The sequence below is a fragment of the Typopeltis vanoorti genome, chromosome 14 (genome assembly GCF_054136105.1).
Source record: "Typopeltis vanoorti isolate ZY-2024b chromosome 14, IOZ_Tvanoo_1.0, whole genome shotgun sequence".
NCBI lineage: Eukaryota > Metazoa > Arthropoda > Arachnida > Uropygi > Thelyphonidae > Typopeltis > Typopeltis vanoorti.
The window spans coordinates 7,344,130-7,361,576 of NC_143562.1; the positions used below are offsets into that span (position 1 = coordinate 7,344,130).

At 35.7% G+C, this 17,447-nt stretch overlaps 1 protein-coding gene across 1 annotated transcript in view; it reads left to right on the forward strand.

Annotated features, from left to right (window-relative positions):
* The window catches only part of LOC150099150 (uncharacterized), an 87,258-nt gene that overhangs the window by 22,673 nt on the left and 47,138 nt on the right, over window positions 1-17,447 (forward strand). The window contains 2 exon segments of the mRNA XM_090404270.1: window positions 13,333-13,991; window positions 13,993-14,324. Of these exon segments, the coding sequence (XP_090260396.1) occupies window positions 13,449-13,991; window positions 13,993-14,324 (875 nt within the window). The 5' untranslated portion in view covers window positions 13,333-13,448.

Below are 17,447 nucleotides of genomic sequence, written 5' to 3' on the forward strand. Positions count from 1 at the left end.
TGGAAGTGCCAACCATGGCCAAAAACTCTTCCTTCTTGTTCCTAATACTCCTAGTATTAGTGTACATGAATTTAAGACCCCCATTAGCCCCAACCCTACCTTGATGCCTTATATTAACTATCCCACTCAGATTTGTTGTCCTTATTTGCTCTGGCATATTATATTCATTCTTACATTCAACTGCCTCCATAAGGACTGTATATCTACCCCCCCCCCTTAACAAATCTAGTTTCCCTGAATTTGCACATCCACTACATTCAGCAACAGTTTCTCAAGTCTTCTTACACCGTAACCATTCAAATGCAAGCCATCCATCTTATATAGATCCTTTCGCCCATCAAACTCACTCCACACATCCACAAATTCCACACCACTCGTCATACATAACCCACGCATAAAGTCATTCGCAATTATGGCCCTCCTTTTAAACATTTCACTGTCATACCGTGGTAAAAGACTAATCATTCTAACTCTCTCACTCTTTTCTTTTGCTACCTCAAACAATTCATTCAGGTCTACTATCGTTTCCATTTTATCTCCTTTCAAATCATTCGTACCTGCCACAACAATCATTTCTTTCACCCTTTCCTTTTGCTCTCTAATAGACTCAGTTACGTCCTTTATGGTCGCACCAGGTTGGTACGATTTTGTCAAATCCTCTACTAACACACCTCGTACTAACGAGTCTCCATACAGCACTCTATCCTTTATTTTGTTCATGTTCACATTCATACGTCTATTTTTCCTGTCATACCTTTTATTATTGGTTGGTTCATTCAGTCTACTTTTGTTCATGCACTCTAGCTGCTGTTTTGCTCTTTCTATCGCACTATTCAACAACGCGATCTCACTCAATGCATCTATCTCATCTTTTTTATTCTCTGAGAAACCATTTATACTATCATTCACACTTTCTACATTCACACTCTCACAATTTTCATGTACAACCTTGCTGTTTCTTGTCATATCCCTATTTCCTTCATTCTGAAGGTTGACAAAAATATCACACTCACGATCCGAAATACACTTCAATTCCTCATTCTCCCTACATTTTCTACACACATTCAATCCTTTATTATCATCTAACCACACTCCGACCCCACTCCGCAAAGCGTACATTTCACAGCTAGTACACTGACTCATTTCTTTTATACTACCGTTCTTTGATAAGGATGGCGAACCATCATTACTGGCCGCCATTTTCCTTCGCACAGGTGCCATACTTATTTGCAACGTGTTTTGTCAAATTGTACGTTATAACACACCAAAAACAGACGCACTAAAATACGCAAGGCAAACAAAACAAAACTACACAATATTAAGTAATTTGTATCGATAACTGAAAATGATACTTATCTTATCTGGAGCTTGCACGAACACTACACATTACGAATTCATCTAGCGGCGACTTCCCGACATAGATTATGTTATAAAACACTTTAGTACACTAACCACGCTAATAAAGCTCCAATAATATACCAAAATTACACACTTAAGTCCATTAAATTGAATCCAAAACATCAATAAATCAACAAAAATCACAAATCTCTCAGGAGCTCTCCGATAGCACGTCCGTTCACCAGCTAGCCTCGACACCCATTTGACAATTTGACGTTTTTGAGTGCCTTCTTTACAACTTCGTCTAGATATATGTTGAATAGGCATGGGGATAATGGGCATCCTTGCATTACTCCTTTTTGGATCTCTATGGGTTCTGTTGTGAGTGTGTCCTTTTTAATTATTGCATTTGTCTTAGAGTAATATTTTATCAGAAACTGTATTATATATTTGTCTATTGCTTTTTCTACTAGAATTTTAAGAAAGAAACATCGACTTTAAACAAGCTTTCGATAATATCAACTCTGTTGATATTATCGAAAGCTTGTTTAAAGTCCACAAAACAACAATATAGTTCTTTATGCTCTTCCCTGCTGAGCTCTGCTAGTTGGTGCAATGTGAAAATTTGGTCTATTGTTGAATAGTTTCCTCAGAAACCAGCTTGTTCTATGCCTATCATTTCTTCATAGGTGTTTTTTAATCTATTTTGTATAATTCTTATGAATATTTTATAGGAGTGAGGGAGTAAATTGATTGGTCTGTAATTTCTGCATTCTCTTTTGTCTCCTTTCTTGTATATTGGGATGATCTTTCTAGTTCTCCAGTCATCTGGGATCTCTCCTGTTTGTAGTATTTTATTGAATAGGGCTTTAAATATTCTATTGATATATGACCACAGTTCAGTAGGGATAGTATCAATGCCTGGTGCTTTATTGTTTTTCATCTGTTTTATTGCGTATCTAACTTCTTCTTGTAAAATTTTTGGGTGATCATTATTTTCTTCTATTGTTGGTATTGTAGTTTTGTTTCCTTGGTGGAAGATAGTCTTAAAATGGTTTGACTAGATTTTTCTTATATATTCAATATTCCCGGTTTCAGTCATCTTGTTGTTTATCATTGTTACTGCTTTTGCTCAGAATTCCTTTGTAATTTCTCTTACAGTATCATGGAAGACTTTTAGGTTGTTTTGTTGGTATGCTATTGTCATATCATAATATTGTCAGGAAGAGAAATATCTGGTGTTCCAGAATGTCAGGCAGTGATGTAAAACTTGTTCAGAATATTTGCAGTGTCTTATCTAATGTTACAGTTCCAACAAAATGCTTTATCTTCTCAAATGCCAGTCCACTCAGTATACAGATTAATAATGCTATTATTACTCCCCATATTCAGGGCACCTCTGAAAAATTAGCGAAAATTTTAAAGAAATACAATCTCCATACAGTTTCCACATTCTTCAACCTTGCTACACTTATCTCTCATTCTAAAGAACAGCTCTTTTCCCTTGCAGTTCTTTGTACTGCAAGTTCGTCTGTTATAGACTGGAAGATCTGTCAATATCCATCTGGAAGAACACAAAAAAATAATTTTACTTCCACATCTGTGGGCAATTACATTTTGTAGACCATGCCATGGACACTGTTCACAGATCAAATGGAAATAATCAAAATATTCTTCATCATATCAAGTATAATGACTTATTTTGGAATTTGCAGCAACTTTTAAAAATCAAGCTAATAAACATTGATGTATGAAATTCACTGATATATGGAAAACTAATTTTAATGACTAGGCTCCAAGTGTAATTATTTGCATTTCCTTTGTGTTGTCTGTCAATATTATATTGTTGTTGTTGTTAGTTAACCTTGAGGGGGGGGTATACAGTTAAGTGTATATCATTACTAATCTCATATCAGCAATTTGCCTCTATAGTAGTTTGTTACTTGTCAACATCCCTAACTTCCACAATTGTGGAAGTTAGGCAAAGTGGTTCCTTTGCATAAGGGTGGCTCTAAAACTGCAGTATTGAATTACAGACCAATCACCATCTCAGGAGTAGTGGTAAAAGTATTGGAAAAGTTGGTTAAAGACAAAATTCAAGAATGGGTGGATCAGGATATGATACTCTATAGAGGCCAACATGGTTTTGTTAAAGGTAGATCCTGCCTTAGCAATCTATTAACTATCCATAATAGAATAACATCAGAGTTGGACAAAGGAACTGGCTACACAGTGGTACTTCTGGATTTTGCTAAGGCTTTTGACAGGATACCCCATAGAACACTGTTACGCAAATTGGAGCAGATGGGAATGGATATTAAATTGGTGATATGGATAGGAGAATGGCTCAGGGAGAGATACCATAAGGTGGTGTATGGAGGAGCCGAGTCCAGAATGAGGCAGGTGACCAGTGGTGTGCCTCAGGGCTCTGTGCTTGGGCCAATGTTGTTTAATTTGTATATAAATGATATAGGAAACGGCTTAAAGGGAGATATTCAGTTGTTTGCTGATGATGCAAAGTTGTGTAGTGCAATAAAAAATCAAGCTGATGTTGAAAGTTTGCAGGAGGATTTAAATAAGCTGGTAAAATGGGCAAAAGAAAATGGATGTCAGTTCAATGTGGAAAAGTGTAAAGTCCTGCATTTTGGGATTAAAAGATTACCAGCTGTGTACTACATAGATGGAAAGGTACTCCAAGAGATTGATGAGGCTAGGGACTTAGGGGTATTGGTAGATAAGGAGATGAAGTTCAGAGGACACATTGCTAAGGTGTCCAAGATTGCACATAGGATTACTTGGTTGTTGAGGAACACACTGACATCCAGAGATAAAGAGGTTATTATTCCCCTTTATAAAGCATTGATACTTCCACATTTGGATTACTGTGCTCAGGTCTGGTCACCTGGATTCCTTGGAGATGAGGAGGCTGTGGAGAGGGTTCAGAGAAGAGTGACCAAGTTGGTGAGTGATATAAAAAATGCTCCCTACATTGATAGATTGAGAGCTTGTGGATTGCAGAGATTGGTTGATAGGCGAAGAAGAGGGGATATGATAGAAACATTCAAATTACTAAAAGGTTTTTATAGGATTGATGCAGGGGAAATGTTTCAGCTGTGTGATAGTGATGGAAGAACAAGAGGTCATCTCTGGAAATTAAAGAAGAGTGTGGTTAACAAAGGTGTCAGAACAAGGTTTTTTGCCTGGAGGGTGGTGAATGAGTGGAATTCATTGCCTGACTTTGTTGTGAGCTCTTCATCTGTAAATGAATTCAAGAAGAGATATGACAGATATTGTTTTGCTAGTTTGGGTCTCCCGCGATGAGTCTACTGACTCCATGGAGATACCCGTAATAATAATAATAATCCCACAGTATTGTCATCTTCCTAGATCTCGGTCTTTCTGTAGATATTTTTCCTGCCATGTTGGTATCAGGTACTTCTTTTTCTGTCTTTCCTTTCCCATTCTGTTCAAGTGACCATACAACCATAAGATGGTTGCCTCCATAGCGTAATTGGACGAACAGCGGAATTGTGGCCTTCGATTGGAAAAGACCTGGGTTCGATTCTCGTTGTTAAGACGGGAATCTTTATAGGGCTTTTTCAATTGAAGGTGAGTTAGTCGATCTTATACGGAGGTAGCAGGGTTTTTTTCTCCTGGAAACTCGTGTTTTTCATCCTGTGTACAGACAACTTGGCCTTCAGAACACACTCAATTTACAGACAAAAAATACTGTTCTTGGCGATGATGGGCAGTAGATGGCATTGATGATGGTAGTGTGGTATTAGGAGAATTAAATAGTAGAGGAGAGGATGAGCTGTATTCAGCGAAGTAGAGTAGAGTGTGTTCCTGTGATGAGTCCTTGGACTCTATGAAGATGTCATCTAATAATAATAATAATAATAAGATTAGCAATCATAATATGTTCTACTCACCCATCACTCCCTATGAAATATCTGCTCCTCACTCACTTCTTTCTTGCCCCTTTACACTGCTTCCAAGTAGGGTCACTTGTTTTTCCCTTCTTCCCCTTCACTTTTTTTATAATTGCTGGATTAATCTGGTAAAATCCACTCAAATGTCTCTATATGACCTATTTTCCTCCACCAAACTGCAATCTACATCCCTTTTCCTGAATCTCTCTCTCTCTCTCTCTCTGCATAACTAACATTGCATCCTGGCTGGCCGAGCGGTTAGCTATTCCACGCTCCAGTCAAGACGCTGTGGGTTCATATCCTGCCGTGGGCATGGATGTTGACATCCGTGCCCATGGATGATGATGGTCGGCAGTAGATGACATTAGTGTAGTTGTGATCAATTGGTGGATTGTGAGTGGTGGAAGCAGAGCTGTAGAGTAGATTCCCTCCCTCGATGAGTCTCATGACTTCCTAGAGGTGACAAATAATAACAATAATAATAATTACAGTCTTGATGCTACTTTTGTCATTTGTCTCTGAATCCTCTGTAGTGCTTCCACATCACAGTGAAAACTAGGTAATGTGAGCTTAATGTTCCATGTGTGTGTGTGGTCTGACAGCTACCTTATATGGTGGCACCACAACCTCCTCATCCCTACTTGTCAATGTTCTGTGATTCATTTGGCTCCCTGCCTACCAGATTTATTCTGTTTTCTATTTCCATATTTAATTTACCATCTTCACCAGAAAATTGTTTGTAAATATCTGAAACGTTTTACTTGTTCTGTAGGTTTCCCATTTAGGATGCAGCCAATGCTTTTCATGTTTTAGCCTATTTTCATAGTCCTTGTCTTTTTAATTCTGATTTTCATGCCAAATTTGTTACTGAATTTATTCAGTTTAGTTCAAGAATCTTTAAATCTAGACCACATATTGTTCTGTTTAATGTCATTTAGACCATATAAACATGGTGTTTTTAACAGTTTTCTGTTGGTACCTTATTATGTACTATTTCCTGATTTACAAAACTTAAATACCAATCCTTATTATATTGCTGTGATTTCTGCCCATGAATGGTTGTAAACCAGTAGTACAAGGGTTGTTTGGAAAGTTTGGTAAAAAAATAAATTAAACACATTTTTTTGGAAAAAATCACCTTTATTTCTCAACATAGTCTCCATCGAGGTCTACATATTTGGTCCAGCGAATTTCCAATTTATTTATCCCATCTAAAAGGTAGGACTTGTCAAATTGTGCAAAATAGTTATTGACAGCCTTGATGATATCCTCGTTCAAAGAAAATTTTTTCCCACTAAGCCAAATTTTTAAGTTTGGGAAAAAGAAGTAGTCACCGGGGCCAAATACGGTGGATATGGAACCAATTTGAATCAATTCATGCAATTTTTCCATTGCCATGCTCGTGTGGGATGGTGCATTGTCTTGTCACCATCACCTTCCCAGCTGACAAAACAGTCTTTGCTTTTTTCAGTGCTCTTTCACCAGGCATTGCCCATTGTTTTTGATGCTACTTGGAGTCAGGTGTGTAGTGGTGGATCCAAGTTTTGTCTACAGTCATAAATCAACACAAAATATCCTGGAAATTGCAATAAAACATCACCAAACACTGTACTGAAATGTCTTTTCACATGCGTTTTTGATCGACAGTCAACAATTGCAGCACTCATTTCACACGCACTGCTTTTAATGTGTGCAATTTTTTGTGCGGGATATTATACAACCATTCAGTCGAGATGCCTACAATATCGGCAATCTCATGCACTTTTACTTGGCAGGCTTCTCTAACGATACCATGGATTTTGTCAATCATTTCCTTCTTAGTGGCTGCATTCGGGCATCCAGAGCGTGCTTCATCTTCAATGGACTTATGATCACGTTTAAACTCATTTATCCAAAAATAAATAGTCCTGTTGTAGAGACCCCATGAATTGCATCTAACTCGGCTTTGATCTGCACGGTCATCCACTTCGTCAAATAAAAGTTTTTAGAATTGCACGAAATTCGATTTTCTCCATTTTTATGAAAAATGCAAACACTGTGGCTAAATGCATCACATGTGGCTAAACGTTTGCCAGGGGTCATGAAAAAGATGATACGTGCTGACACTGGTATGAACGAACGAATTGTGTCACCGTCTATTGGAATATACCAAACTTTTCAAACAACCCTCATATGTTCACACTGTGAGTGCCCTAATGAATTTTGTTTGTTTATTCTATATTTTTGGTTAAATTTATATATATTTATGTATTTTTTATTCATTTTTTACATGGTCTAGATCAGTGGTCGCCAAAGTCGTCGAAATTGACCCCCAGGGGTCAATATAACATTGTTAGGGGTCGATTTTCTATCGATTGGGATTCGATAGAAAAATATAAGACATCACTGAACGGATAATATTTAATTCGGTTAACTTGGATTACCTCCATCCTGAACAACAACGCAATTGTAAGATTCAGCAAGGTCATGAAAATAGTTATGGAGGCCAATCATGTAGGCCAAAATGACGTATTTATAGTTCGCCCACCGATTTGAGGTCCCTCGACACTTCTGCGCATCTCAGAAAAAGAAGAATCCATTCCGATAATAGGGTAATCAGTCCGTATAGTGGGATGAGTTGTTTATTATTACCGGTCAGAAAATTAACTTTTATGATTATTGTAGTTAACTGTGTTGCTTGTATAACAGTTGGAAAATTTTACCTATAAAGCACATGATTTCGCGTGTTGGCGACCAATTCGGATGTCCTTCATTTCTTTCTCCCCTTCAGCATGAATCGACTATTCTTGGAAAGACGCGAAGCAGGGACCTGGAAACGGTGGCCGAACTATACCAATAAACTGATGTCGGTGGTTCCAGCCAGGCAGCGTGGCGAGAGAGAGATAGCAACATGTGTGTGGTTGCTTATTTACTTATACTTGCACGTATTCGATCCCATTTCTCATTTTTGAGCATCGACATACAAGTGAGCGTTAATGTTCTAAAATTTATCAACATACATATTATAATTCAATCGTTATTCATTCACGAACTAAACTTCTCTATGTTGAAGAGTTGAGCAGGGCTGTAGTTTTGTACATCCTATATATACCTATAGGAAGATTGTATTATTGTTATTTTGTTATCTAAATTAAATTTTATATTTTATATATTATTTCTCTCTCCTATCAAATATGTAATGTTAAGAAAGACGTCGAAAACAAAACATATCCCTTTGACGTTAAGCCAGTATAATAGTATATACTATATTACACATACAAGAAACACTGTAACTATAAAATAAACATTCTAAAAACTCACATAAGCATCTTTTCTGCTTGTCCTATTATAATTACGTAATGGTAAAATAGAGGGGGTGATAAAAAGTGAAGAAACTCTTGAAGGGGTCGACAGTCAAAGAAGTTTGGCAACCCCTGGTCTAGATGCTGTAAAGTGAACATCTGTTCCTTACAATGCTTGTACTCAGCTAATTCTTTCACAGATGCCTCTTCTACTGTTTTTTAGCCTCTTCTCAAATATGCTTCATGAATCTTACCCAGTGTTAAGTCTTGAATGAAGAGATTTCAATGTGAAATATCTCATTCAGGATTTCACAAGCATCAAAACACTGAGAGAAATACTTGTATATAAGTAGAGATGTTAATTTCTTTAAAATTTTAAATGAACGCTCTTAATATTGGACTATTCTATGTAAGAAAATATTACCTGTTCTTATAAATTTAACAATGGAAGAAGATTTGATGAGAATTATGTTAGTATGTAAAAGTGAGTTCAAAGTTCGCAAACGAGATACTCGGATTAGTAACATGCCCCATGACAGTCATGTAGCGAGGAGTAAGTTGCGTGCAGGAGTTTCCCAGGAGACACGAGGAGAAGGACCGGAACCGTGTGCAAAGGAGTAGTGCCGAGCAGAAAGGTATGATATAAAAAGCTTGACACCACTAGCTTGCTGGCTCTCATAGGCTTTTTGGCTTTTTTTCTTCTCTCTCAACTTTGGCACACGTCACTCGAAGGGCCAAGCTTGAGTAATTCCCTGAGATGAGTACGTGAGAGCGGCCAACAGAATGGTGTCTAGTCACAGTTACGTGGCCGAGTAGCGAGCCAAGTGCAGGTATTTCATCAGTAAAGCGGGAGAATCAATGCAAGATGATCGTCATGATAGACCACGTGGACCAACTTAAGCAGAGCTGTTCTCGTATACATCGGAGAGGATAATTCATGATTGTGAGTTAAAGGCTGGCCCTTCGAATAAACAGCTGTGAAGAAGAAGAGGGAATGATCTGGAAAGAATTGTAAGGATCGAGAGATAGGCCCAATGAAGTCCGAAGGTCCCAGTAATGTACGAATCTTTTAGTTTCCTTTGTGTGTATAAAAGAACTTTGTGTGTAATAATGTGCAAAATTATTCATTAGTGGGACCTATATAAGATATGAAACAGGACCTTAGAGCTTAGCCTCATACCAGAATGTTTTATCTCTGAGAGTGAATTCTGATATAGTGTGGTATTAATTTGTATGTAGTATCTTATAGCTTAGTAATGCTTGAAGTTTGATAAGTTACGCTTTGATAGAAATTGTAGATCCGATTGTTGGAGATCAGTGAATTGATTCATATTTAATATTGTCTCGTGGTAGAATATTCAACTAGGAATACTGAAGTTATGTATAGTTAAGTCTGTTAACTTAGAAGAAAGATTTACTTTAGTTATATGAAGTCTTGTAAATTTGTATTATGATAGTTTAATGAATAAACCCTTTTTCTTTCACCTAACAAATTGCCTGATAAATGAATCCATTGCACCACTCATCAAGTAGAACCTGAGCAGAACTAGTTAATTGGGGAAGACCACGACTGCAATGAGAATTTAAAATAAGGGATTTAGTTAACTTGGTAACTGTTATTATATAGATTGTATAACCGTGTGTCGCTGTGAGAGTTCACTACTTGATTAAGAAGCTTTTTCTAATCTAAGTGTTCTGGATGACGCATCATTAACAAAGAAATTTTCCAGGACCCAATGAGGAGATAGCTCCAGATTTTCAAATAAAGGAATTGGCTCAATCCAGGGGAAGTTTCTTTATTTATCGAATCGAATTCGCACATGAAAGCAATCTAAGTGACAGCCACAGAATTGATAGGTAGTTTGAGTATCGATAGGACATATAAAGAGGAATCAAAAAGAATCCCCTACCTAAATAATGACATCTTAGATCATAACAAAAAAAAAACAGGAAACAACATATATAACACCAGAACACTACTCAATAGGGAAATACTTCAAATTCTTACTTGTTTTATTTCCCTTTTTTATACATGTGTATTAATGAGAGCTTTGCTCCATTTATCCAGAATTTAATTTTCTGACAATATCTTCTGCTTACTTTTCCACATTTCAAATTTCTGATGGCTTTTTCTACTTAAAATATTGGTGTGTAGTCTTGACTCTATTCCTCTCAAATTTTTAGCACTGTTCTGTTACTACTTGTTGAAACAAGTAGTAACATAAGTCTTTTAAAGTAATTACTCCAACATAGATACTGAAGATAAAGACATCTGAAATGTCTTTATCTTCAGTATCTATGTTTGTCTTTATCATCTCTGATTCCTTTTAGACTCCTCAATTTATAATATCCTCTTATAATAGCTTTTTTAATATCCTCCAGATATTTTCCCATCTCCTTGATGCTTATCTTGTATATGCTTACTTTGACTTGTTTATAGCTACTTGTATTCATTGCTTCACTTTGTTGGATTTTACTCTGTATCCTATCACAGGACTTGCTAACTTGCTTTCGAGTTGATATGCTTTCTTTTCTAGGACTGCCTTTATAATTTCTTGGTTTCACCACAGAGTTCTGATTTTTCTATCCTTGCATACAACTTTACCACTCTTATTGGCTGAATCAATGGTTTCATCAGTTTTCCACCTAATCTCCAAGGTTTGATTCTTGATTTCAAAATTTCATTTTTTCTTGAATAATATTTGTATATTTGCCTGCAATACAACTGCTGCTGAATTGATCTGTTTAAATATTTTGTGCATATTTTTTTCCTTTTCAATATGAAAAGAAAATTTTCACAGACAGCCAATTTAACCGGTCTTTGGCATGGAGTGTATGGTTTTTCTTTCCAGTTTATCTGTTTTTTTTTCGTCCTGCAAGCAGGTGAACCAGCCTTGAGAACCCAGCACTTCTACAGACATAGGATACACCTGAAAGCATAGGGCTAACCACTTTATCCTCGTGTATGGTTGCGGTTAAATGAATACAAAATCTTCAACACTGCAAGGTAAAAGAGGGAAAAGGAAGAAGATATGAAATTTGTTTTTATCATTCTTAAAACTAAATGGTGATCGCTTCCCATCTCAAATCCTCTAAACAGTAAGTCTCACTGACTATTATTTCTTCTGTCTTCTTGTACATCTTTGTTTCAACATGCCATTAAGAATAATTAGTTGCTGTCCTGAAAGAAATCTAGTAGGTACTTTTAGCTTTGTATATTTTCTCAAAATATTCCCCCCAAAAAATTTATTTTTTTCTGGTATTCATTTTGTATTCTACTGTTTGGATCTCTAATAAGGATCTCATTGCCTTCCCTAATGACTGAAATATCCCTGGTTCTGTCTTCAAACTTTCTATGAGACTACCATAGGCACAAATAAATCTTATTGTCCAATTTCCCCATTTTGTTGATATACATCATTGCTTGTAATTGCTTACTATTCTGTGTTGGTGTTTAGTGATGAATGCTATAACCACTCGTCTCCCTAATCAGTGTTGCCTGAATGTAACCTCTTGTAGTTGTTATTTAGAATAATTTCGCCTGTTTTTTTTCCTCTTCTTTGTTTTGATAATACCAGTTATAGCTGTGGTGTTTCTCTAATTTTCCTGCCAGTTATTTTTTGTTGATGCTTATGTTGATAGTGCCTGATATTTCAGGTCTGATATCGATATTTAATGAACTCCCTAATTTAATATACTCTAAATTATCATAAGTTATCAAAATGACATCTCAGTGGTTGCTTAACAAAATATTTGTAAAAAAGTCCCACCAAAAGGTCACCCAACACCTCATTTTACTGGTTCCTTATTTCTGCTCTAATTCTTTGAACTCATAAGCTATATTAAAAGCTGTTCCAGATAATGACAATACTTTGCTCTCTCTTCATTGATAATGAATGATCTGCGTTTATTGAACTGTCTGACAATTTCTTTTGTAATGCTGGTTCTGAATAATATGTACTTATTTTAGTATAATACAAATTACGATAGTACCAATCTTTTCATTTTTAATTATAGTACCATCTGATTGGTACTATCATGATTTGCTATCGATATTCAAAATGTTTTGTAAAAAAAAACAAAAAAACAACAACAGATAATATTGCACTGTTTGTATTCAATGGATATGATTAACTGCGAGTTCTTTCTTTGCTTCACAAATTAACACATCACATGTAATATAATCTGTTGTCTACTAAGTACACATATGATCTGATATAATTTTTCATATATGTATATGTATATATATATGTTAAAGATACCAAGCTATTTTAAACCTGGTTTAATCCATTTCCCAAGTAAGCAAACAGACAAAGTCAAGTTTGCGCCTGCAAGTAGTGCAAGTCTCAGTGACCCCACATGTACTGCAAGTCTAGATGACACGCAAGTAGTGCAAGACTTGCACTACCAGTCTCGGTGACCCCACATGTACTGCAAGTCTAGGTGACACGCAAGTAGTGCAAGTCTTGCACTACTTGCGTGTCACCTAGACTTGCAGTACATGTGGGGTCACCGAGACTTGCACTACTTGCAGGCACAAACTTGACTTTGTCTGTTTGCTTACTTGGGAAATGGATTAAACCAGGTTTAAAATAGCTTGGTATCTTTAACGTATATTATACCCAAGGTAAAAAACTTTCTACATATATATATATATATATATATATATATATATATATATACACACACATACACACACACATTTAAACTTCAGTAATTTTCAGTAGTTTATATAAATTTATTTTTAGAATATTAAATTGTTTTTATTTTTTTTATGCTAGATTCAAATTCATTGATACAGCAAGGTGGATTTATTCTATTCGACAGTAATCTAGTTTCATCTATACTACCCAATGATTTTTTTTGTGTGATTTTCTACATAAAGTGGATAAATAATATGGAGATATCTTTAGTAAGTGACATACTTAACCAAGCTGGCGACACAGAATTCACATGTGAAACGTTTAGAATTGAGGATTTTGAATTACAAAAGGAAGATATCTTAGTTCTGCCTAATAAGAAAACTTTTCCATGTAGCATTTGCGGTATATCATTTGCACAGTATAATCATCTTAAGGAACACATGAAAGTTCATACTAATGAAAGACCGTTTATGTGCGATACATGTGGTAAATTATTTTCACAGGCTCATCATCTGAAAGAACATATTAAAGTCCACACTAATGAGAAGCCTTTTACATGTGAGACTTGTGAGAAATCTTTTTCACAATTGGGAAATCTTAAACAACACACAAGAATCCACGGTACTGAGAGAGCTTTTATTTGTGAAGCATGTGGTAAATCATTTGTTGATCACCGTTGCTTTGAGGAGCACTTAAGAATTCATACCGATGGAAAACAATTTACTTGTGAAGCATGTGGTAAGTCGCTCTCAAATCTTTCAAATCTGAAACAACACATGAGGATTCATACTAATGAAGTCTTTTTCATGTGAAATGTGTGGCAAATCATTTGCACATGTCTCTCATCTTAAAGTGCACATCAGAATTCATACCAATGAGAAACCTTTTCACTGTGAACTATGTGGTAGATCATTTTCACAATCTTCTCATCTAAAAGAACACACAAGGACTCACACTAATGAGAGACCTTTTAACTGTGAAACATGTGGTAAATCATTTTCACAGTCTCATCATCTGAAAGAACATACGAGAATTCACACTAATGAAAAACCTTTTATGTGTGAAACGTGTGGTAAATCATTTTCACATTTTCATCGTTTAAAAGCACATGCAAGCATTCACTCAAAAGAGTCTTAATGCAAAACTCTCTCAGTATTAATTTACTCTCTTTCAATCCCAGTTGACACCTCTCTGAGTTGCTGATGTCTCCTGACTGATTTTGTAATTAATCAGTCTATTACTTTTTTTTTTTAAACTTAATATTATGTCAAGATTTGATTTGTGTTACTGTTTGATATGAATAAAGTGAATCTTTATTGGAAATCGAGTTTTACTGATAATGAGGGAAATTTGATATGTTTAGCTATCACCAATCAACGTTTTGCGATCTATTTTCACAATAGTAACTTATAGGAACTGAAAAGAATATTTTGTTATATCAAAAAAAAGGTTTGTTATAAGAATTTGCTAAAAAAGTTTATTTTTACAAGTATTTTGTTAGTAACTTCTTTGTACTTTGAGAAACAGTATTATAGAACCACTTGCAGAGTTCTCTGTACAATTTGCTGTATTACAAATTAGTTATTATGAATGTCTGTACTTTCTCTTAGTAATCATTTTGTAATTCTGAGAAATGTTTCACCTCACATTCTTTACCTCTTTAATAATAGTTAAATTCTTGGCCCTGGTGATTTAAGGTTATTACTAATTTTCAAATAACTTTCAGAGCCTTTTGACAGTGACATTATGACATTGTAAAGGTTGAAAATTGTTGTAAAAGACCACAATAAATAATAATATATAAAAGTTTTCTCAGTTCCCCATTACTCTTCTAGTTTCATATGCTATCAGATACACTTCTAAGGAGTATTTTATACAAAAAAAGCAGAAAATAGTCCCAGATTTAATTGGACCAAACTTGGTGTATGATGATACTTTTTTTTGTTGTTAGGTATGTGTAGTATTTCTGAAGCTTCTTTGAATTTATTTCCTGACTTAACAGTTATGGTTAAAGTATTTCTGTTTGTCAAAGTGCAGGATGGTTCATTGCTTGTATGATATACCAAACTGGATTTTTCTTTTCTACGTCTTTAAAATGATCTGACATATGGATCTCTCTCTCGAACATTCCATTTAACTGACACTGTACATATGCCATGTTTCTTGTAGATCCATGTTTATGGATCTACAAGAAACATGGGAAGAGGAGGTTTAGTGGATCTTCAAGGGATGTACTAATCTTGAGAGGTTATAGAGAGGAATGAAAGCCACTTTTTCTGTCATGATATTGAAGTAGCTGAGTAATTTTATCTGTTCCAATGCAGATGTAAGGAAAAGTGACAGCCCCATTATAGTCTTGTTTATTTGTTGATATACAAGGGCCATCCCTGGAAGTTGTGAAAGTAAACTGTGAGCAAGAGGGTGAGGATTGTTTTCTTTGCATGGAGGGTGGTTGAACCATGGAATGTTCAACTCCACACACACACATACCATCCATCCACCCATCTCACTGAGAGGGTGCTTGTGCCTCATTTTCTCTAGAAAATGTTCAGGAGTATACTGCAATGTAGCCATTTCATGATGGCAACCTAAACTAGATGTACAGTGGACAGCAGTAATTAATTGATTTATTTTCTACTAATTGACAGAATATGCTGTATTTGAACCATTAATAGTAGATATGGAAACTTGGAAAATTGAGAAAGAAGTATTACAATATTTTTTTCTTATTTTACGTGATTACCTTGATGGACCCGTGTTTCACTCAATATTTCTCCATGAGTGCAAGTCACAAAGATGCCTCCAATGATCTCAATCTTGAGCCTCTCTCTTCCATGTTATACCCATAGATTTCACTAGTGGATCTTCCCATCTTGTAGGTGGTCTTCCTGGTTTTCTCTTTATTCTTGGTTGCCAGTTGAGTATTCTATATGTCCATCTGTTATCCCTGAGTCTGGCTATGTAACTTGCCCATCTCATCTTGCTTTCATATACTGCAGTTACCACATCTTTTATGCCTGATCTCTTTCTTAGTTCCGTGTTTCTAACATGTTCCATTCTGCTGATGTTACAAATCCTGCATTCTATTGCACGCTGAGTTATTCTGGGAGTCTCTTCTTCTTTTCTTGTCATGTTCCATGTTTCTGATCCATATGTGAGTGATGGTAGAATATCACTATTAAATAGTTTTGCCTTCGGAGAGATGTCAGGATTTGGATCAGTAAGTGTTTCTTTTAGTCTGTTGAATGATAGCCATGCAGCTTTCTTTTTGCTAGTTCTTCAGATAAATCGTTATTCATTTTTATTGTTTGTCCTAAGTACTTGTATGAGTCAACTTGTTCTATAGGGATGTTATCAATATCAATGTTTTTGATCCATTTTGTTTTTTCTAGATTCATTTCTAAGCCTATCTTACTGCTGTTTGTGTATACTTTTTCACCCATTTCTTCTAGGTCTTTTGGGTTGTGGGATATCAGTACTAGATCATCGGCAAACATAAGAATTTGTAGCTTTTCACCATCTATGCTTATTCCTCTATTTATGTCTTATTTTTTTCATTCTAAAGTGCTGGTAAATAGATTTGGGGAGATCACATCGCCTTGGCAGACCCATCTCTTTATATCTATATTTATAGGTTGATCAAATAGGGTTATTTGTGTGGTCTGATTTTTGTTAATTTCTTTTAACATGTGAATATAAGTAGGATCCACATTTATTTCCAGTAAGGCACTGATAACTGCATTGTGTTCTATGGTATCAAATGCTTTTTTAAAATCAATAAAGAGGAAACATAGAGAGATTCGGTATTCTCTGCATTTTTCTGTTAGTTGTGAAATGACCTGGATGTGATCTATTGTGGAGAAGCCTCTTCTGAATCCTGCCTGCTCTCTGCTGGAGTTGTCTTCTAGAGTGTTTTGGATTCTGTTCAGTATTACTCTGTTCATGATCTTGTATATGTGAGAGAGTAGACAGATTGGACAATAGTTTTTTTATGTCTTCCTTGTTCCCTTTTTTGAAAAGGAGTATGGTTTTTGAGGTTTTCCATTCCTCTGGAATCTTTCTTTCTTTGAAGTACCACGTGAACCTGGCAGCCAAGGCTTTGAAAATAATTGGTCCACTTTGTTGGATTCCTTCAGCCTTAACATGATCAAGTCCTGAGGCTTTTCCTTGCCTCATTTTCTTAAGGGCATGTTCTGTTTCTTCTGGAAGTATATTGCTTGGTTTTGGAATGATAGGTTCTGAAACTTGGCACT